At 43.7% G+C, this 22,111-nt stretch overlaps 1 protein-coding gene across 1 annotated transcript; it reads right to left on the bottom strand.

The window, feature by feature from the left end:
- Nucleotides 1–413: 413 nt before the first annotated feature.
- On the bottom strand, nucleotides 414–1,808 carry LOC123157805 (LOB domain-containing protein 18-like). Its single transcript, XM_044576001.1, has 2 exons — nucleotides 1,482–1,808; nucleotides 414–776 (listed from the first exon to the last, which is right to left on the bottom strand). The coding sequence occupies exons 1-2, from the start codon at nucleotides 1,806–1,808 to the stop codon at nucleotides 414–416; spliced, it is 690 nt and encodes a 229-aa protein (XP_044431936.1).
- Nucleotides 1,809–22,111: the final 20,303 nt, after the last annotated feature.

The following is a 22,111-nucleotide window of genomic DNA, read 5'->3' as shown; positions in this document are numbered from 1 at the left end:
TCACACTATGTCTCTGCAAAATTTGTATTCACATAGCGAACACCAATACATGCACACAAAGTAGCACAATGGCCAAAAGTAGAGTCATACGTGACAAAAGATGATATTTAAGGAAATAAATTAGATGCATCTTAAAATAAACTTTATCTTGAATTATTGGAATAATAAACTCCCTCCAATCTTCTTCGTTTGAAACAAACTCAGAAGTTTTATATAAAAGTATTAAGTGGGCACCCCTCCTACCATAGTAAGGAATAAAACTGATAAGCAAAAAGCGGGTGGTGCCTATTAACTACCATTCATAAAATTAGAAAAAAATCTCACATTAAAAGCAATCATGTACTACTCTCGCACAATGAATGTATACTTTAAATATCTTAGATAAGTTAGTTCACCTAGCTAGGCAAACAATCTCAAAACTGTGTGTTTGATGGTTGCTGGGGTGTCGATCCTGTTGACTGTCGATCCAAGAGCTCCCTAGCCAGGGCTTGCAAGTCATCGCCATTGGAGTTGGTGTTGCCTATACCGACAGAGCCTTCCCCTGTCTGGTCATATGGTTGTTGGTGTTGCTGCTGGAAGGCCCACTGCATCGATGGGTCGAACAACGAAGATAGTTCCATGGTGTTCGGGACATTGGACAATGACGCTAGTTCAGAAATGGAGAACTCAGTGGTCATGGCCATGCACGGCGGGGACGGAAAAGGAGGCGGTGAAGGCTGTTGCAGTGTCGTGAGGTGGGCCTGTAGGAAGGCGACTTCGGCGTGGAGGTTCGCTACCTGGAAGAGATCGATCAATATATCAATCACGACAAAACCATGAAAGAGCAATATGATCAGATCATTGAAACGGATACAAACTTCACATCGCATCTTCCTACATAACAACATAATATGATAAAATTAAGAAACAAATAGTTAAATGAAATGTGCAAAAACCGTGTTACAAAAAATTAATGTATCCAATAAAAGAGTTTGGCAGGTGGGTATCTGTCTACCACTTCAAGATTTGCATTAGCATAGACTTATTTCACACATGTTAGGATGTGAGGATTAGGTCCTATGTCCCTTGTTGGTGTGCAAAAAAGGAACATACCAACTAGGAGTATGGTGATTTAACATATGTACGTACCAACAAACTACATATCATGTATGAAGAACAAAAATAAATGAAGAAAATAATGGTAGATGAGAGTATTAATGGTGGTAGGATGTGGATGTGCATCAAATTATAGAAAGTTCCTTCTACATTGACTCCTTTAATTTCCTTGACTTGTTGGATTTTCATGTTAAAAATGGAGGCCCACTCCCTTCCTTGGAAGAAGGCACAAACAAATCCAAAAGGCCAAATCAGAACTAAAGTAGTATCACATCAAAGTGCACTTTCCAGAGAACCAATTCAATATCCGCCAATCATCATCTTGCAATTATATGACAAAGAGAGATAGAGAGTATACGTAGTATTCCGGGTGTTCATACACATACCCGTTGTTGGAGGGCTAAGATGTCGCCGACACAGCCGTAGATAGGGTCACGGAGGCGTGCCTTTGCCTCATAACATATAGTGATGGCAGCATCAAGGCGCTTGTGGGGAGGGGCTTGATTAAGTATCTTGGAAACATTGCTGGCACCGAACACCTTGTGCACCGCGGTGAAGTGCTCCACCCCTTTCTCTGAGCCGAAATAAGGTGCAAAGATGCAATCGTCCGCGCACTTGCGTCGCAAGAACTTGCATGCCCCGCATGGCCCTCCACTACTACCAATCGGCCTTCCGCCAATGCTGACGCTTGCACTGGTCAATGACCCACTCATTCTCGAAGGGAATGGTACCTAACTCCTCTGTTTCTAGGCTATCCTAGCTTCTCGAACTTAGAGAGGGTTAAAATGTCTAGAAGAGAGAGGGAAGGGAACTTGTGGGCATTTTTATGGTATGTAAACACACACAAGAAAGGGATGTGCGAGCAATCGTAGGAGGGTGGTATGTGTGTGTATATATACTAGTAGTCATTAATAGTTTCCAACTTTGTGTTGCCATTTTTTGGATATTCCATAAATTCTTTAGGCCTATCTGCTTAGGTTTTTGTTATGGATAACGAGCCATGGTAAGGACATAATTACCAAATAATTATAACTCGTCTTAGCCAGCTAGTGATACACTTCTCTTCTTGAAGGTCTAGAATATCTGTGTGAAGCTAACTAACTGGAAAAAAAGCAAGACTGGATGCGCTTAGTGAACTAACACATATTATGGGCTTTCTATGTCTATGTCAGGGTGATATACAGGTTCTTGCATGACAGTAAAGATTTCAAGTAGACTATGTGAGGATGACATCAAGTGGAGATGTTCATCAATGCTCTAAAAAGGGCAAATTCAAGATGAGCATCGTGAGGTATCATATCCTTGAAGCTTAAGGTCTATATGATAATGTATCGGCATTTCATTAGAGTAGTAGCCCACTATACGAAGCATCCAACGAGATCGAGAAGAAATTGGACGGCCCAAAAGGCCTAAAACTAAACGTCTGATGGCTCCAAACGCTAGTAGTATGAGATGTATGGAAAGTTGCATGGTGATATGTCCATTTTGCATCACTATCTATTATTATATTTTCCTTTGTATTATCAATATTTTTCATACTATAGCACAATTGCAATGCCCTTTTACCTTCAATTGCATGAACTACATCGAGAGGGAAATTACCAAAAAGATGGAACACATAAACAAAATAATGGCAATGAAAATTATTTCCAAGTTCGATAGATTTCCAGAAAATCTTTTAGGAGGAAAAGTCCATGGAGCCAGAAGATGGGCCATGGGGTTCCTATGGGGCCCATGTCGCCACCCCTAGCCAGGTGGTGTGGCTGTGTGGGGCCCATAGGCACCGCCTCTTGATGCCATTTGACCTATATTTTTGTTCTAACAAAAAAACTCACGGGGAATATTACAAGAATTTTTTGCCACTATATGCAAGGCGTAATAGAAGTGGAAAACTTTTTCCCTCCACAAACCAATTACGAAATATCCTTCCCTCTAACAGGGGGAATTCAAAGCAATCATTATCACCAATACTCCATTCATCATTGGGATCAACATATCCATCAACATCATCATCTCCATCATTTCCCTCAACTCTAGCTTTTTGATCTACAAACTATTACATTACATACTTTGTTGATGTATGATCAAAAGTAGGTCTAGAGGGGGTGATTAGACTACTTGACCAAATAAAAACCTAGCCTTTTCCCAATTTTAGTTGTAGGCAAGTTTAAGCAATTCTACCAAGTCAACCAACACCCTACTCATGCAAGTCTAAGAGTTGAGCCGTGAAAATTAAAGACTTTGCATATGTAAATAGAAAAGGGGATTGGAGAAATCAAATACAATGAAGACATGATAATTGTGGCATGGTTCCGATAGGTGGTGCTATCGTACATCCACATTGATGGAGACTTCAACCCATGGATTGTAACGGCTGTGAGTCCATAGAGGGCTCAACCCATGATGGGTCCACGGAGAAGAAGCCTTGTCTATTCCACCATGGTTTACGTCCATGAAGGACTGGCCTCACTCAGGGTAGATCTTCATGAAGTAAGTGACCTCCTTGCCCTTACAAACTCCTTGGTTCAACTCCACAAGATTTGGAGGCACCCAAGCGACACCTAACCAATCTAGGAGACACCACTCTCCAAAAGGTAATAGATGTTATTGTTGATGAACTCCTTGTTCTTGTGCTTCAAAAGATAGTCGCCTCAACACTCAATCACTCTCTCATGGATTTGGCATGGTGGTGGGAGAAGGATTGGAGTAGAATACAATTTGAGGGGGATAGAAATCAAGGATCAAATGGTTGGAGTGGAATGCCTTGATCTCAACACAAGTGTAGGGGATTCTCTCTCGGAAATGGATATGGGAAGTGTAGTTTCATCCTGGTTACTCTCTCTGAGAGTAGGTTGTACTGGAGGGGTATATATAACCATCACCAAATATCTAGCCAATACATACTTTATGCACAACTCGGGGACACCAAAAGTAAATCTTGGTAAGACTAAACAATGTAAAAGATTCAAACGTTAGACGTTTCGGTGAGACCGAATGAATGCACTCGGGAGACCAATACATGATGACCTAAGCAGATTCCTCATCTCGGTAATTCCAATTTGTTCAACTCGGTACTGCCGAAGGGAACATGATGGGTTACAGAAACTTGGCCACTGCACTTTGGTGGGACCGAATGTCATCTCGATAGAACCGAGTTTCTAGGGTTTGGCTTATGGCTCTGTCTGGTGTGTATCTCGGTGGGTCTGGATTGGTGTGTTTTGGTGGGTCGAGATTGGACTTAAGGTTTTGGACAGATTGGATATTGAGAAAGTGGTCAAGGGTTTTGGAGCAAATGACTCATGATTAAAACCTCATCCCCTTTTAATAGTATTGGCTTTCCTATGGACTCAATGTTATCTTTGGTCACTTAACCAAAAATGTAGGGTTTTGAAGCTTTTGCCAATGTATGTCCTTAGCATTTTGAGCGAACCACAATCACGTGTCCTTGCCATGCCTACATTGAACTTTCCTGAAATTATCTTTGAATGGGCATTAGTCCAATGATGTATATGTTGTTATTAATTACCAAAACCACCCGGGGATTAGTTGCACTTTCAAGCTCCCCCTTTTTGGTTATGGATGACAACATATAGATGAAAGACGTGACATTGGATATAACCAATGAATAGTGTTGTCGCTTTGAGAAGTATGTGATAAGCAAGAGTTCCCCCTAAATTTGTGCACTATTTAGAATTTGTGGTTGAATGCAAATGGACAGTCGATTATGATCATGGGTCACTCTTCCATGTCGTATACATCTTGGTGGAGCGCACAAGGTGATATGAAGGATATACATCAAGCACTCATCACCAAGCATACAAGTGAATGATCATAACAGGAATCACAAGGGCAGAAAGATAGATAGGCATGCATAACATCAAAGTATGGTATGATCAACTGCACATGAAGCATAGTATTAACCAAGCAAACAAAAAAGTAATCAAAGTAGCATAAACACGAAACCAAACGAAGCACAAGCAAAAGAGACACTCTCTCTCGAAGCCTTATGATCTATACAAATTATCCCCCTTTAGCAACAAGTTACCTAAAAGCTCGAATAAATATAGAGATGAGCATCACTCTATGCTCGATCTCCTCCTCTTGGCAATGAAGTCCTCTAACTTGCAACTCTGGTGTGTGTCGATGGAGTGGACACTGGTACAGCGGGGTGCTATACAAACGGTTTTTAACCCCTTTCCGTGACAGCATTTTAAACCGTCGCCTAGTGAGTGTGGGCGATAGGGGGGTCTTTCCCACAGGACCTAGAAACCTTGGGGGATAGGCTCCCCTAGCACACACGCTCGGCAAAATGAGGTCGTGTGCGACGAGCGAGTGATCAAATATGATTATATAGGCCCAATCAGTTCCGGTCATAAGTACATCCCACATGTTCTGTCCCAAACAAACGTTTCCATTTATTATGTACTTTCTACATAGTCAATCGAAGGAATACATTTCCGTTCTTATGTACATCCCACATAGTCAATCTAGGGAAATCGTTTCCGTTCGTATGTACATCCCACACAGTCAATCCAGGGAAAACGTTCCGTTTGTATGTACATCCCGCACAGTTTTATGTATAGGCTCGTGTGTGATAGGTGTAACTATCACACACGCTCTACCTCGGTTAACCGTTTGAGTTTATTCAACTATATCACACATGATTTTATGAAGAAAGCTGTGTGGCATTGGCCTATCCATCACAAGCGCTTTTTCTGCTAGAATCGTTTGCAAAGTTCCATGACCCATTTAGCTAGTTTATTAGCTTACATTTAATAATTCCAGTATTATGCAAATTCACATTTCATATCGAATAGCTGTTTGTCAATTTCATATCAGGCACATAAATGTATTTTAACATCACAGTACGATAGCTACCTGAAAACAGCACAGTACAGCATATAGCTAGTTCAGCTTCATAAGAACAATATTAGAACAATATATTCATTTCCCTAATCGAGATCATCCATGCTCGTCTTATCCACCTCTGTTTTTAGTTCAGTAAGGACCTGTTTTGCACTGGCCAGCTAGGAAAGTGCCTCCTTCTTTGACACCACCATCTTAGCAAAGTCTGGTTTAAAAAATCCGAGCTCATTCTCCACCTTCCTATTTTTATCCCGCATCTTCAAATATTCTCCAGCATTGACAACACTTTCTCTAAGTCTACCTTTGTTCTCTTCCTCATACATGCTCCAGAGCTTTGTTAGGCACATCTTCAAAGATTGTGGTCACTCTTGATCAACCGACTCCAAGTAAGAACACTTATGTTCATCCTATAATATTTAAAATTAGATCAGTAACAATTGTAGGGGAAATGGGTTGATAGCAACATAGAAAATAACCAATAATTATTTTGAAAAACTAAAGAAACAGATTAATTATGACATATCTTTTCAAAAAGATCAATGTGCAAATGAATTAGTTGCTACTGAGACAACAACCAAATTCTGAAACATTAGAAGCTATAATTAACTACAACAACACTACAAGATCTTACTCATGTACTATGAATAACAAATTAAACATTTAACGAGGAAGCTAAATATAACTACAACAGCACAACGTCAGTGTTTGGATAATAGAAAATTGATACTAACAGGTGTGTACATGCACAAATTTAGTAACATAGAACTAATAGCACTAAGGCCATCCACTATGTATGCCAAAACCGGTGTAAAGACAATTGTTGCTACATTTTGCACCAGTGCCCTGCACTGGCGAGCCGATGCAGCAGAAAAAAATCAGGGCCCCGGACTCTAGAGCACCTAGTTGCTCTGATGCCCAGTTCCTTCATACCATAAAATTTTAGTATTTTACTGCTTCACTGCTCGGAAGTGTGGACCAAAGTTGGCTACACAAATTGCTGAAGCGGTGCCAAATAATTTTCTAATGGCACCGCTGATGAGATGGCAACATTTTTAGATACTAGGTACAAATTGTGATACTGTCTTAGGATGCGTTTAGTTGAAGGTGCGGTATGAATGGGTTGGGACCGTGACACTGTCTAAATCACATCTAACAAATGATTTGTAACAATGAAAGAGGGACTAACCTTGTCTGCACATGCCAGAAACTTCCTCCCACTGTCCAAAGATTCAAACACAACTAGCTTCACGCATGGAGATTGATGGTGACAATGAGCAGACAGATCTTCAGCCACCCCGCTCTGTTCGTTGCAACTGATGGTCCTAGGGAGCTAGAAGAGGAAGAAATGACTCAAATCGACTGTCGGGTTAAAATCGTTCATTCTAAGTCATAGCCCGAGAGAGAGAAGAGAGGCATACCCAGGTGGTGAAGGAGTCGTCGTCGGAGGAGGAACCAATGAGAGGTCATTGAAGAAGACCATGGCGACCCCGGCGGTAGGATTCGAGACAGCGAGACAGGGGAAGCAAGTGAGGAAGCGGCTATAGCTTAGGAAGGAAGGAAGGAGGAAATAGGGGAAATGTGACTTGTAGTCAGGAGAAAAGGAGGTGGGAAAGGGGGGCGAGGGTAGATATTTTGGCTGTAGGCCAAAAATTCCAAAATGTGGAGGGAAAATTTGCACGCGGTGCCGCCGGACACCATTCACTTTGAACGATTGTGTGCATCGCAAATGATTCTTCTGCTTTAAGCGCACGGGATGAGTTTGATAATTCAAATTTTGGTGGAAATTTCCTCGGGTAGTGTCCTCATCCACATCATTGCATAATTTAACATCGCTTGCTAATTTGGGCACACAAAAGAGCTTACAGCACACAGGCCACACTTACTGAATCGAGCAATTTTAGTAATTAAACAGAGCCAATTGACCTAAACATTGCTCTAACAAAAGACCAGCATTAAAAACAAATCCTAGGTATGCATAATTTTAACAAATCCACCGCCGCATCGGCCTATGCATCGCCGGTGTGAGATGAGACATCGATGACTTGTCCTCGCGACATACTGCCGTTGGTGGACTCCGCGTCCCCCTGCTGAAGTCGACCGCATACTCATCCTCGTCCTCATCCTTGTCCTTGGTGTTGCCCTTAATGTTCTAGTACTCATAGTAGTGGCTACGCCAGAGCTCGCGTTTGTACTCCATTGCCGATTCCATGATGGACAGACTCTTCTCTACCTCGACCTCGGCCATGCGCAACTCCTACTCCCGGCGCTCCTCGATCTCCGCCGCCTCCTACATCTCTAGCTCCCGCTCGGTGATCTCATGAGGAAGAAAGTGATCCATGGCCAGCGCCCCCTTTTCGGACGTGGGTTGCATGCTGCATTCCGAGGTGCCATTGGCGGCACGGACGGCAGCTCGAGCACTCTCGGCGTTTGTAGCCGTCGTCACAGCAGCTGCTATAGTTGTCTCGGCTGCTACAGCTACCCTGTTGGCTACCGCAGATGCCCTCTCGGCGGATGCAACCATGCTCAATGCAGATGCGACGGCACTCTCGGCATAGGCGGTCGCGCTCTCGGCGTAGGCGGCCGCACTCTCGGCGCAGGCGGCTGCGCTCGGGGAGGACGTGCCACCGTATGGGCTTTCACGAAGCGTTTCCACGACGTCATCTTTGCAAGAAGGGGTAGCGGGAATGGGGATTAGGATTCGTGGATTCAGGGGTTGACAACACTGGAGCAGAGGAGCCAGCGAAGCATAAGGAGGAAGACTTAAATAGAACCAGGAATTTTCATCGCAAACGGTTCCCACAAAAAAACTTTGTGTGATGTTGTTGATATTTTTTTATTAGCTGTGAAAGGCGAATTTGGAGTAAAGTGGCAACAGATGGTATTTTAAATGTACGAGAAAATTTGTAGTACTAATACAGCTGTCATGTCAAATTTTGGAAAATTTCAGGGGTCATTTGACCTTTTAAGACATTTAAATGATATTCTAGCCATTTAATGACCATAATTCAAATTTGAACCACATGTACATGCAACAGCTAACCATAACGATTTGAAAAGTCATATTTTGTGTACTTGTGTGCATGTTAATTCCATGTGCAGTAAATTGGAAGGAATTTCCGAACATATTGGTCTCACGGCTATGACACAATTAAGCATGGAGTGCCATGGCATTTAAATTCCAAAAAAATAGAAAAGGTCAGAAATACATGAAACCTTGCTTGATCTAATGTCATGCCAGCAAGATGATGTGGTAAAAATTTTGGCATGTCTGACAAAAATTTGGACACACACTCCTCACAAATCGAAGCAACTCACTAAATGGCTCGTGGTTCCGAGAGGAAATAATGCATGTTTGATGATGAACGGGCAATAGCTTCCTCTCACGGGCTTCAAAAATTTTCTACAGTTAACATGCACTAATACAATTGTCATGTCAAAATTTGGAAAATTTCAGGGGTCTTTCACCTTTTAAGGACATTTAAGTGATTTTCTAGCCAGTTAATGACCGTAATCTAAAATTGAACTACATCTACATGCAACAGCTAACCATAACGATTTGAAAATTCATATGTGTTACTTGTGTGCGAGTTAATTCCATGTGCAGTAAATTGGAAGGAAATTTCAAACATATTGGTCTCACGCCCTAGATACATGCATGGAGTGCCATGTCATTTTAATTCCAAAAAAAATAAAAAAAGATCAGAAACACATGAAACCTTGCTTGATGTAATGTAATGCCACCAAGACAATGTGGTAAAAAAATGGTATGTTTGACCAAAGTTTGGACACACACACCCCTCACAAAATGGAGCAACTCAATAGAAGGCTCGTGGTTCCGAGAGGGAACAATGCATGTTTGATGACGAACGGGAGATAGCTTCCTCTTATGGCCTTCAAATTTTTTCTACATGTAACATGCACTAATACAACTGTCATGTGAAATTTTGGAAAATTTTAGGGGTCATTTGACCTTTTAAAGACATTTAAGTGATTTTCTAGCCTATTAATGATCGTAATTCAAATGTGAACTACATCTATATGCAATAGCTAACCATAACGGTTAGAAAAAAATCATATTTGTGTGTTTGTGTGCGAGTTAATTCCATGTGCCGTAAATTAGAAGGAATTTTCAAACATATTGGTCTCACGGCATGGACACATGCATGGAGTGCTATGGCATTTTAATTCCAAAAAATTAAAAAATTATCAGATAAACATGAAACCTTGCTTGATGTAATGTCATGCCACCAAGATGATGTGGTAAGAAAATTGGCTTGTTTGATGAAAGTTTGGACACACACTCCTCACAAATCGGAGCAACTCACTAGAAGGCTCGTGGTTCCGAGAGGGAACAATGCATGTTTGATGGTGAACGGGAGATGGCTTCCTCTTACGGCCTTCAAATTTTTTCTACAATTAACGTGCACTAATACAACTGTCATGTCAAAATTTGGAAAATTCTAGGGGTCATTTGACCTTTCAAAGACATTTAAGTGATTTTCTAGCCATTGAATGACCGTAATTCAAATTTGAACTACATCTACATGCAACACCTAACCATAACGGTTTGAAAAATCATATTTGTGTACTTGTGTGCGAGTTAATTCCATGTGAAGTAAATTAGAAGGAATTTTCAAACATATTGGTGTCACGGCATGGACACATGCATAGAGTGCCATGGAATTTTAATTCCAAAAAATAATAAAAATGATCTAACAAACATGAAACCTTGCTTGATGTAATGTCATGCCACCAAGATGATGTGGTGAAAAAATTGGCTTGTTTGACGAAAGTTTGGACACACATCCCTCACAAACCGGAGCAACTCACTAGAAGGCTCGTGGTTTTGAGAGGGAACAATGCATGTTTGATGACGAATGGGAGATAGCTTCCTCTTACGGCCTTCAAATTTTTCTACATTTAATTAACATGCACTAGTACAACTATCATGTGAAATTTTGGAAAATTCTAGGGGTAATTTAACCTTTTAAAGATATTTAAGTGATTTTCTAGCCATTTAATAACCGCAATTCAAATTTGAACTACATCTACATACAACAACTAACCATAATAGTTTGAAAAATCATATTTGTGTATTTGTGTGCAAGTTAATTCCATGTGCAGTAAATTAGAAGGAATTTTCAAACATATTGGTGTCACGGCATGGACACATGCATGGAGTGCCATGGCATTTTAATTCCAAAATATTAAAAAATGATCTGAAAAACATGAAACCTTGCTTGATGTAATTTCATGCCACCTAGGTTGTGTGGTAAAAAATTGGCCTATTTGATGAAATTTTGGACACACACCCCTCAAAAACCATAGCAAATCACTAGAAGGCTCGTGTTTCCGAGAGGGAACAATGTATGTTGGACGACGAACATGAGATAGCTTCATCTTATGGCCTTCAATTTTTTTTCCTACATTTAACATGCACTAATACAACTGTCATGTGAAAATTTAGAAAAAATCTAGGGGTCATTTGACCTTTCAAAGACATTTAAGTGATTTTCTAGCCATTTAATGACCATAATTCGAATTTGAACTACATTTACATGCAATGGCTAACCATAACGGTTTGAAGAATCATACTTTTGTGTACTTTTGTGCTAGTTAAAAAATCATTATACGATGTAAATATCTGGTGTTCAAAAAACAAAATGTAAAGATCTGGCAAGACAACATGGCCCCACACGATTGGCACTCTACGCGGGTTATTAATCAGAAACGGTTTTGTATTGGATACCCGTCAGCTATTAAGTTCACACACAAATTTTGCTGCGGGAATCGTGTCTAATTCAAACTACAGTACTCGTAAATTCCGGCAACCGACGTGTGTACTACTCCCATCGATCTAGATTCCGGCCGCCAATAAATACTACCTTGCTCACGTTGTCCCGCCTGCATTCTCATCTACATCCTCCCCTCGCTCGCACTCTCTCTCTCAGATCTCTGCCACGGCGGCACCGATCTGCCCACGCGCCGATGAGGAGCCGTCGCCCCGTGAGGACACTCAGTCGAAGAACAGTGACGAGGAGGACCCCTACGTGCCGCCGAACGAGGTTGCGTCGGACTCCCCAACTTTGGATTCGTTTTGGGGCCAGTACAATCTTTGTTTGTGGAAGTCGTTGCCGCCGGCTGAGAAAGCAAGGCAAGTGGCGTTCAAGAAGGAGATGGCGGAGGAGGAAGCCAGGTACCAGGCGGCATGTGAAGCCCGTGATGCCACCTGGAAAAGGAGGCGGTTGAGCTTTGAGGGTGGGCGCGTCATCGTGCGGAGGAGGTGTACGAAGACGGGTACTTTGTGAGGAAGGTCAAAGGCGCTAGGCGCCTCATCACTGCATGAAGGTGGGCCGATAAGCTCCAATGTGCCACCGACGAGGAGGTTCGGTGGGCGCCCAACAAAATGGCAAGATCGTTCGCGCTCGTCCGCCAGTAAGAGGCAGATTGGTATGTCAAGCATTGCAAGGCAAAGGAGGCGGAGTAATGCCTCTGTGCCAGGAAGACGCCGCGCACTAGGGAGCTGCTGGCGAGGGGCTGCCGGAATACTGCCCCCGGGAGGGATTATTAGTTTTAGTATTGTTCGCTTACAATTTTATGCGTTGTACCTAGTAGTTAAGTATCATCACGTATATGTGATTATATTATGAATTCCATTTTCTATCTGTTTTTGTATACTAATTTGTATCTAGCTGTTATCATCCACATATACAGAATGGAAAGCATATATACACACATTGAAACATAACATATATATATAAGAATGGACAACAGAGTACACACATTGAAACAGAGCAATAAATCGAGAAATATTATGATTGTTGTGAATACATAGCAATCCACGTCGAAACGTCTCAACAAAATAAAATGCGTCCATGAGACCATGACCAGCAGCTCTTGCCTACGGTAGCTCTTGGCTCTACCTGAACTCGTGTAGGTGTTCGTCCAAGCGGTCGACACGCTCGCGGTACATCTGGAGCACGATCTCGGGCTCCAAGTTGGCTATTTCATAAGAGAGAACCAGCTCGAGGATGCAACGGCCATGTTCCTCTACTGCACCCAGGTGGACACCTGGGCCAAGGAGGCTGTCGAGCCTAGCGACTAGCACGTTTGCATCAAGCGGGCCACAGACAAGGCGAACAACGCGACCCATGTGAACGGTGCGGCGGGCGTCCGGTGCAAGTACGGCCCAGCCGGCCTCTGGTGCAAGTACGTCATAAAGGGCCTCTGCCGACTCCTGGCAAGGAATGGGGGTATTGACGGGACGTGTACCCAGCTGCGACACCATGTCGATAGCAAGCAAGCACCGATGGATCCACTCTTGTTGTGCGGTGTGTTGCGCCTCTTGCTCTGCGGCGCTCCAACGGTCTCGCCGTGCAGCGAGCTGCAGCCTATCGGCGCAGATGCACCTAGATTACTCTGTGGTGCGCCATCGATCATGTTGTCCAACGAGCTACAGCCTCTCACCGCTAACATGTAAATATTGATCTGCGGTGCTGAAGCTCCATGCGCCAAAGGTCTGCTCAACCCTGGCGATGACACGCATCACGGCGTCGTCCATCGCATTGCCGGGGAGCGTCTTGGCCTTGACGGGTCGTGGCGCCTTCTCATTTTCCTTGTCGAGGAGGTTGATGGCAGAGGTGGCGCTTTGGTGGGTTGGCATGCTTGGAAAAGGTGGATGTGCTACAGGCTGTTCTTGTTGCCTCTGTGCATCGGGCGCCTCCTAGGTTTATGCGTAATATCTTTGGGTGGCAGGAAACCAATGAGGAAATGGCGGGAAACGGTAGCGTGTTCATCAAACGCCATCAATTAATGAAAACTTAGCATAGAAGGAACATCGAGCTAGCACAAGAAGTAGATGATGATCAGATGATCATTTATCCTAGTTAATTATGCGTGTAATAGTTTACTTTGGTGTGTGGAAATGTCATGTGTGTACTAGCCACCTATGTAATTGGATGTTTGTCGTGTATTACACACATCTTGCTTATGTGAAACATTTCTGTTCTCCTGGCTCAACACAAACAGTTTATCAGAATGAACTGTATGCCCTCCATTGCACACACCTTGATCTGGCTGAACCATTTCTGTTGCAATGCCTAATCGAAAATAGTTCATTCAAGTGAACTGTATGTCGTATATCATACACACCTTGATCTGGCTGACCGTTTCTTTTGTGTTCTCTAAACACAAACAGTTCATCCGAGTGAATTGTATGCCGTATATTGCACATGCCTTCATCTGGCTACCCGTTTCTTTTGTTCTGCCACATCGCAAATAGTTAATTGAACTGAACCGTATGCCCACATTGCAGACGCAACTAAAATCTGAACCGTGTTTGACGTATCCTTCATCGCAAACATTTTGTATATTTTTTGATGTTTTTTTACATCACTGTTTGTGATTAATGCACGACACATAGTTTCGTCAAAGGGTCTCTGATCGTAGTGTCGCGTTAGCAGCATCCTGCACTAGTGGGAGAGAAGTGCCTCGACGAATGCATCTGCTGAACTGGAGGTGTGGAAAGTGCTGGTGCAGCTGAGGTGCAACGACTGGGACAGCAGTTGGAGCAGACATTGCAGCTCGAGTCTCTATGGCTGGCACGACAGCAGATTTGGGCATCTTCTGAAAATGAGTGGTGGTCGAGAGTGTGGTACCAACATGATCACCATCACTCTTAGTTTGCATGCTCACTTCATCAACATATTACTTTTGAGTATTTGCATAGTTGTTCTACACAACCTTCTTCCTTGAAGTAACCGCATTAGGCTCAAAATATGAGCCCTATTCAGCATAATTCTTCTTCTTCCTAGACCTTGTGGCATCTTTGGGAAGACCATGTGAATTGGGGTTCCAGGGTCCTCAAAGCTAGCCACTGGACTATTGTCTGCACTTAGCTCAATGTTCTCCTCAGATCTGTTCTGGTGGTCATCTGAACCTGGCATCTTGATCAATTGGCCCAATGAATTAGAATAGGTGAAGTGGAATATATGAGAATCCCAGAATGCGGCTAGTTTACAAAAAAATGATTTCAAAGTTCAGTTTTAGGTTTTCACCGTAGGCATTTTGGAACTACCAACTGGACATTTTTGGAAATACCGAGGCATCAACATAGACTAAGTCACATGTTTTTGGTGATAGAGATGTGTGACTTGGTCTCTCCGAGGTGCTCATGGTACTTCAGAAATAGTGTATCGATCACACTGAGTCGGTACATTTTGGTTGCACCAAGTCATATTGTGTGCAATGTCCTAAGCCACTCGATGACACCAATCCAGACCAATCATTCGGTCCGATATTCGTACAACGCAAACCTAACCCTAAATTTTTTGCTCAAACTTACATCTTGAAATTTTCTCAATGGATAGGAATGTGCGTACGCAGGAAACAATCTCAGTGACACTGATACGTCTAACTGTCAGAGACGATGCAACTCGGTGATACCGACTGGTTAAAATCGGTCTATCCGAGATGGAAAAACAAATCAGTCTGGGTGCAATCGGTTGGACCAAAATGGAATTGGTTGGTCTATCTAAATTGCATATAGAAGGTTTTAATGTTCAGCCCTAATCAGATCGGTGACTCCGAGTGCTCCTCACCCGAAGGGTCCAAAAAAGCAGCTTCTTCAAATTTTGTAATTTAGCAAGAATGAATTTGAGACAAGTTGAGATATATAGCTAGAGGAGGTTCTTAGGCATTTTTGAACATCCAGTTGGCCAAATGATCCAAAACAATTGGATGTCCTCGAGTGGGAAAATGTGCATTGCAACATGCTCACACAATAAGATAGCAAATGAAACATGTCGAACGTGCATAGCCAATTCTAGCATCTATCAAGCAATGGTCTATGATAAAGTCATCTATATATGAGTATATTGACTTAGGAGCCAAATGAGAACATTTGATCATAGGTCATACTCATAGCTCAAGTGGGGTTGTCACTTTTACATAATGCACTAATGTGTTCATGCCATTAGAGTTTCTTTAGCTCAACTCTTAGAGAAAAGCTCCCCCTAGATGTGAGATCCCCCCAAAGAGGGATGAAATAACCTTGGGTTTTGTCTTCAAAGACTTCATGTAGATGTTATAGATGTGGATGCTCAATGTTGATGAAGATCATCAATAGATGGGAGAAATCCTTGGGATTTGGGACCTTTCAATACCTAGATGCACTACAAAAAAAGACACATCTGTGACATTTTGGGCTGAACGAATTTTTTTCTGTCATATTTATGACACTTCTATAACGATAATTGTGAAAAAACCCGGTATCATCATAGATTTGGTGGGCTCCTACTTCTATAACAAAAAATCATGACAAAAAATGGGCTTTTCATCTTGGGCGTGCCGGAGACGCAGCTGCATGACATTCTTTGGGCCGTCCATGACGGAAAAAACCGTGGTAGAAGCGAGGGAGAGGAAAATATCAGGGATTTCCCGGTTACGGCGGGTGGTCGGGGGCCGAGCGATGCGTGTTTATCTCATACACGTATGCGCGTGTGCGCGAGGCATTAGGCTCTAACTGAACCTGAGCGAGGCATTGGGCTCTAACTGAACCCGTGGTGGGGGTGGATGAACAGGACCCCGTGGTGTTGCCTCTAGATGAACAGGACCCTGATCGAGCCGGTTGGGGCTGGATGAATAGGACCCCGTGGAGGGCTGAATGAACAGGACGACCTCGTGGAGGGCTGGTTGAACAGTAGCCGGTGGAGGGCTGGACGAACAGTAGCCCATGGAGGGGTGATTGAACAGTAGCCCGTGGAGAGGGCTGGTTGAACAGTAGCAAGTGGAGTAGCGCGCGGTGGAGGCTGGATGAACAGGAGCCCATGGATGAACAGTCGCATGTGGAGGCTAGAGGAGGTCGACAGTGGATGAATAGTAGCCCGTGGAGGTTGGAGGAGGTCGACGGTGGAGATGAACAGTATCTTGTGGAGTCCCATTTTGTGGTACGCCACACCCCTCCCGATGAACAGGACCCCCATTTCGACTGTAGCGCTCCAACACAAGTCTGTTTCCTCTATTTTGCGGTACGCCACACCCCTCCCGATCAACAGGACCCCGTTTCGACCGCAGGAGGTCCAACAAAAGTCTGTTTCCTCCATTTTGTGGTACACCAGACCCCTCCGGATGAACAGGATCCCGTTTCGACCGTGGCCGGTCGAACACAATGCTGTTTCCTCTGTTCTGCAGTATGCCAGGCCTCGTTTCCATCGGCTGTTCTGTTCAAGCCCTCCCGATGAACATGACGACGCGTTTCGTTCTGACCCAGTCGGTTGGCTCCCCATGAACACGACGACGATGCAGTTTCTCCGTTCCGACCCAGCCATGTACACGAGCCCTGGCGTATGTATGCGCGAGTAGGCGTTCGAGACCCCGCCCGTATGTACGTACGTGGCCATATTTACTTTCTTGCACCCTGGTTGCTGTACGTACGTGTACATGCTACGTGCGCGCCTATACTATGACACGTGTGCGCCTCTACATCGACTACACACATGTTCGCAACCAGAATGACAACGCTATGTACGCTTCGACCAGGTGGGTCCCGACTATCAGGCACTTCCTTGCGTGCGAAGATGTAGCCGGTGGGTCCCAGCAGTCAGGGGGCGAATAGTTTTTTTCGTAATATGGACGCACTTCCTTGCATGCGAAGATGTAGCTGGTGGGTCCCAGCAGTTAGGGGGAAACGTTTTATTCATGAAATAAGGTAGCCCGTCCGGTGGGTCCTTGCTATCAGGTGGAGGAATCATTATTTTCCGCGTAATAAGGAGGCACTTCCTTGCTGCGACCGTGGACCCAACTGTCAGCCTCTCCATGTACAGTGCTCTTCCGATGGAAGTTGTTCCTTGACCACGTCGACCACGCCGTGCTGAGAGCACCAGGGCAGTGGACGACGGCGAGGCCTAGGAAGGGGACGATGTGGAGCCGGGGAAGACGCGGCAGTGGATACTCACGCAGAGAGGAGTACGAGGGTTCACTGGTTCGGGTTCGGTGTGAGGCTGTCGTCACTGCAGAATAATAGGGTGTGTGGGTGAGTGGAGGGATGGCCTGGCCAGTGGTGGGACTAGTAGGGGGGTGAGGCCTCCACATCAGCACAACCGGCCATGGGAGGCAGGATCAGGCAGCACGACCGGTGCTGCTTTGGGCGGCTGGAGCAAGAAGACCAGAGGTTGAAGAAGCACTTTGGCCGTTGGATGGACATCATACGGTCACTTGAGCTAGAATCATTCATATTGACTAAGTTTACAAAGCCCTTCGTCCCTGTCAACTTAGTAGGCCCACAAGTCAGCCTCCCACTATGTTGGATCCCAGCTAGCACGGGGAGTATTCATTTTTTTGTGCGCAATCAGGAGGCACTTCCTTGCGTGCGAAGATATAGCTGGTGGGTCCAACCTGTCTGCGGGGGGAACATTTTTTTCACAAAATACAGAGGCCCTTCCAGTGGGTCCCAAATGTCAGCTGGAGGAATCATTATTTTGCGCGTAATAAGGATGCATTTCCTTGTGTGCGGCTTGGACCCAGCTATCAGCCTCTCGACGTACAGTCCACGACCGATGAAAGTCATTCCGTGGCCACGTTAACCACGCTGAGCCGAGAGCACCAGGGCGGTGGACGACGATGAGGCCTAGGAAGGGGACGACGCGGAGCTGGGGAAGACACAGCAGTGGATGCCCACGCGGAGAGGAGTACGAGGGTTCACTAGTTCGGTTCGGTGTGAGGCTGCCATCGCCGCAGAATAACAGGGGGTGTGGGTGAGTGGAGGGATGGCCTGGCCAGCGGTGGGAGTAGTAGGGGCGGTGAGGCCTCCGCGGCAGCACAGCCGGCCACGGGAGGCAGGAGCAGGCGGCACGACCGGCGCTGCCTTGGGCGGCTGGAGCAAGAAGAACAGAGGTTGAAGAAGCACGACGATCGTTCGATGGACATCGTACAGCAAGTGCAGCTAGAATCGTTTATATTGACTAAGTTGACAAAGCGCTTGGTATGCGTCAACTTAGTAGGCCCACAGGTGAGCCTCCGAAACGGTGCGCCCCAGTTGTCAGGGGAGGAATCATTTTTTGGGCGGCCGAAACTAGAATATCCGAGATTGAAGAAGAAGCATGACATCCGTTGGATAGACATCCAATGGCCACTGCTGTTAGAATCGTATGTTGATTATAGCAAAGCCTTGCATATGCGTCAACTTCTTTTTTAGGGGACGCGTCAACTTAGTAGGCCCACAAGTGTGTGGTAGAGAACTTATAGCCATTTGCAATTTCTAAGAATGTATAGCCAATTTTTGAATCTAATGGAATTTACTATAGCCCATTTACAGTTTGTTAAAAGTACAGCCCATTTTCTAGCTAGGACAACGATTAATAATTTCAACCAACCGTTCAAAATAAAATTCAATAAAATTTCCCACATTTTGATGGGATCCGAAATATTTTTATCCCGAAATTTCTAATCAGATTGAATATAAATTTGTATTACGTAAAAATCCAATGAAACATTGTGCGTGCAATAATTAAAAATTAAAATTTTCAAAATCTAAAATTAATATTTTATAAACTAATTATGTGTTTGGTGCTTTTTTATATAGTTACTGCCCAGTTTTTATAATTACATCCCATTTATTATTTTTAAAGCCCATTTTCTTGTTAAGCCTAATGCATCCCTCCTAGAAAAGATTTGCAGCCCAGCGGGGTGGAGAATAACAAGTTGACCTTGCCTGAGTATTCCTCAAAAAAAGTATAGCCGGGCTAGCCATTTTCATCTTGAAAAAAATTAATATATGGGCTATATATCTGTCCTGGGCTAGACGGGCCACAGCCCGCCCAGTTAATACCCTGATCTCCTCTGAACAACAAGGAAAACATCGCTCAAGAAAAACTCTGCAGTGCTTAAGCCTCAAAAACACGAATACTGCTCGAGCTGCTTGGTCCCAGCTGTCGGCCGCTCCTTGTGCAATTATCTTGTTTATATTGACTACATAGGTTGACAATGGTGTGGGACCGTGATGTTAGGAAACCAAGAGGAAGCAAAAAAATAGTTGTACATAATAAGGAGGCACTTGCGTACGTACAGCTATGGCCCTAGTGGGTCCCTACTGTCATCCAGTCAAAATAAAGTCATCTCCTGAATCCTCATGTTCGTTGACCATGTTAACAATGCTCGGTGCCAGGGCGAGCACAACAACTCGAAGGACGACAGATAGGGCCTCACGGGCTCTACGGATGGTCTGATACAGCGCCCGCTGCTCATTCAGGAAGCCAGGATCATCGGACACCTATGAGCACCTTCGAGAGACTGAGACGACATGAAATGGTAAGGCTGCGCCTTGGGAGCTCTGGTTTATTTCACACATGTATTAAGATACAAGTGTAATTTACTCGCCATTGGAAACAACGCGTAAAATACAGGCATAATGAAACCGAGGGCCCGAGGTCTATAAGTAAAACTGGTGGGTTACCGTGTAATTTGAGAGACCAGTGCATATTTTACTAGTCGAAATCGACAAACCAAGCGCTTCGCCCGAGACCATCTGCTTTTATTTACAAGCGGTATTGGTTGGAAAATGAAGATCCAATCACGGTCTAAGATGATGAGTTGGTCGGAAGATCATATGGTTTCACGTCTAACCTACCCGACTTGTCGTATAGGCTATGAATGAAACATAAGACGATGAACTTCTTAAGCACGGAAACAACAGAAGAGGATGATCTTCTTAACAAGCAACTCACTAGCATTAGATCAACATGCAAAACAATACGAAGCATTATTCTCAGGAGGCATGGTGAACAGCTCATGATGCCGCATACCATAACATTCCAAGCTCAACTTTGCAATCAAACACAAGGCCTGACATTACATAGACAATATTCAGAACAAACTCTTAAAATACCTTACATAAGTCAACATTCATGTGACTATGCATCTCAGCAGAGTAACTATTTACTTCTAAACTGAACACAGCAATAGAAAAAATGAACGACACTGCTCACAACAAAGGGCGTCCCACTCAAAAATATCAACTGCATGTCTTCTGGCTAACATCAATGAGCAAAATTTGATAAGGTTTTCCAATTCCAATATATTAAACTAATATCTTCTTGCTAACATCAATGATTAAACTTTGACAAGATTTTCCCATTCAAAATATGTAATGCCTATGATCGTGGAACGGGCATGATTTTTCATCAGTTTGTCAGCTGATAGTCCGGTGGCTCAAGGTGACGACGAATGATTAGAGAACCATTCGATATATTGTGCATGATGAAGTATTATGGAGGACATAAACCATCTCAACATTTTGTGCAGTTCCACTAAAATCAAGCTGAGCATCCCTGTGGATTTCGTATTTATATGCTGCAAAAAACAAAGGCACATCATCACACACATGAATATTGGACCAGTGTCAACCCACCAATCGGTGGTCTAACAAACTGAAAGTACGGTAAACAGATTACCATACCCAGATGCCCCATCATTGTTGCTTAGAATGACATTGCTAGACTTGGAGTCATGTCATGGCTTCTTGAACTTGTTTGGGCACTTTTTCCCAGTGCACTCCATGTGTTGTAGAGTTTGCCTATGCTCTCTGCAGACTAGTCATGTCACCAGTGTCTACTAATACTCTATAAATCTTCTCGATCATTCCATCTATAATATAGCGCAAACAGTGACTGCTTCTTTCTGCAAAGTGGTATGACCAACTAGACCCAGTAATGCAGCAGTTTGCCTTGGACACATTGGCTCCTTTTGTGCAGTTCAACTAAAATCAAAGTCAAAATAAAACCAAGCTTTAATTTTAATATCCCTGTAAGCAACAATAGGTATAAGGGAAACAATTACTGAGAAATAACGGTTGATGACTTGTACTCCTAGAAGAAAAACTTCTACTGATCTACCTTATCTTAATGAGAAACAAAGCAGGAGAGTAGCAATTCTCGATCAGTGTGATTCATTCATATTGACTGAGACATTATCTTAACAATGCTTTGTTTCAACATGTATAAAGAACGAGAAAGCAAAAAAGTACCATTCCAAAAACAATGCGACTCATTCATTTTAACAGAGACATTATCTTAACAATACCTTGGTTAAACATGTAGAAAGAACTACAAAGAAGGATAGTACCATTCCTAAAACAATGCGACTAATTCGTTTTAAA

The sequence above is a fragment of the Triticum aestivum genome, chromosome 7B (assembly GCF_018294505.1).
Source record: "Triticum aestivum cultivar Chinese Spring chromosome 7B, IWGSC CS RefSeq v2.1, whole genome shotgun sequence".
NCBI classification, from domain to species: domain Eukaryota; kingdom Viridiplantae; phylum Streptophyta; class Magnoliopsida; order Poales; family Poaceae; genus Triticum; species Triticum aestivum.
This window is presented reverse-complemented; position numbering and strand designations above follow the sequence as displayed.

What these genes read in the sequence shown, in the direction of transcription:
- LOC123157805 (XM_044576001.1), bottom strand. Translation starts at nt 1,808, where the DNA reads ATGAGTGGGTCATTGACCAGTGCAAGCGTCAGCATTGGCGGAAGGCCG. An exon ending in TCTTAGCCCTCCAACAACGG is followed by an intron (nt 777 to 1,481) that starts GTATGTGTATGA and finishes GATCTCTTCCAG; the next exon opens with GTAGCGAACCTCCACGCCGA.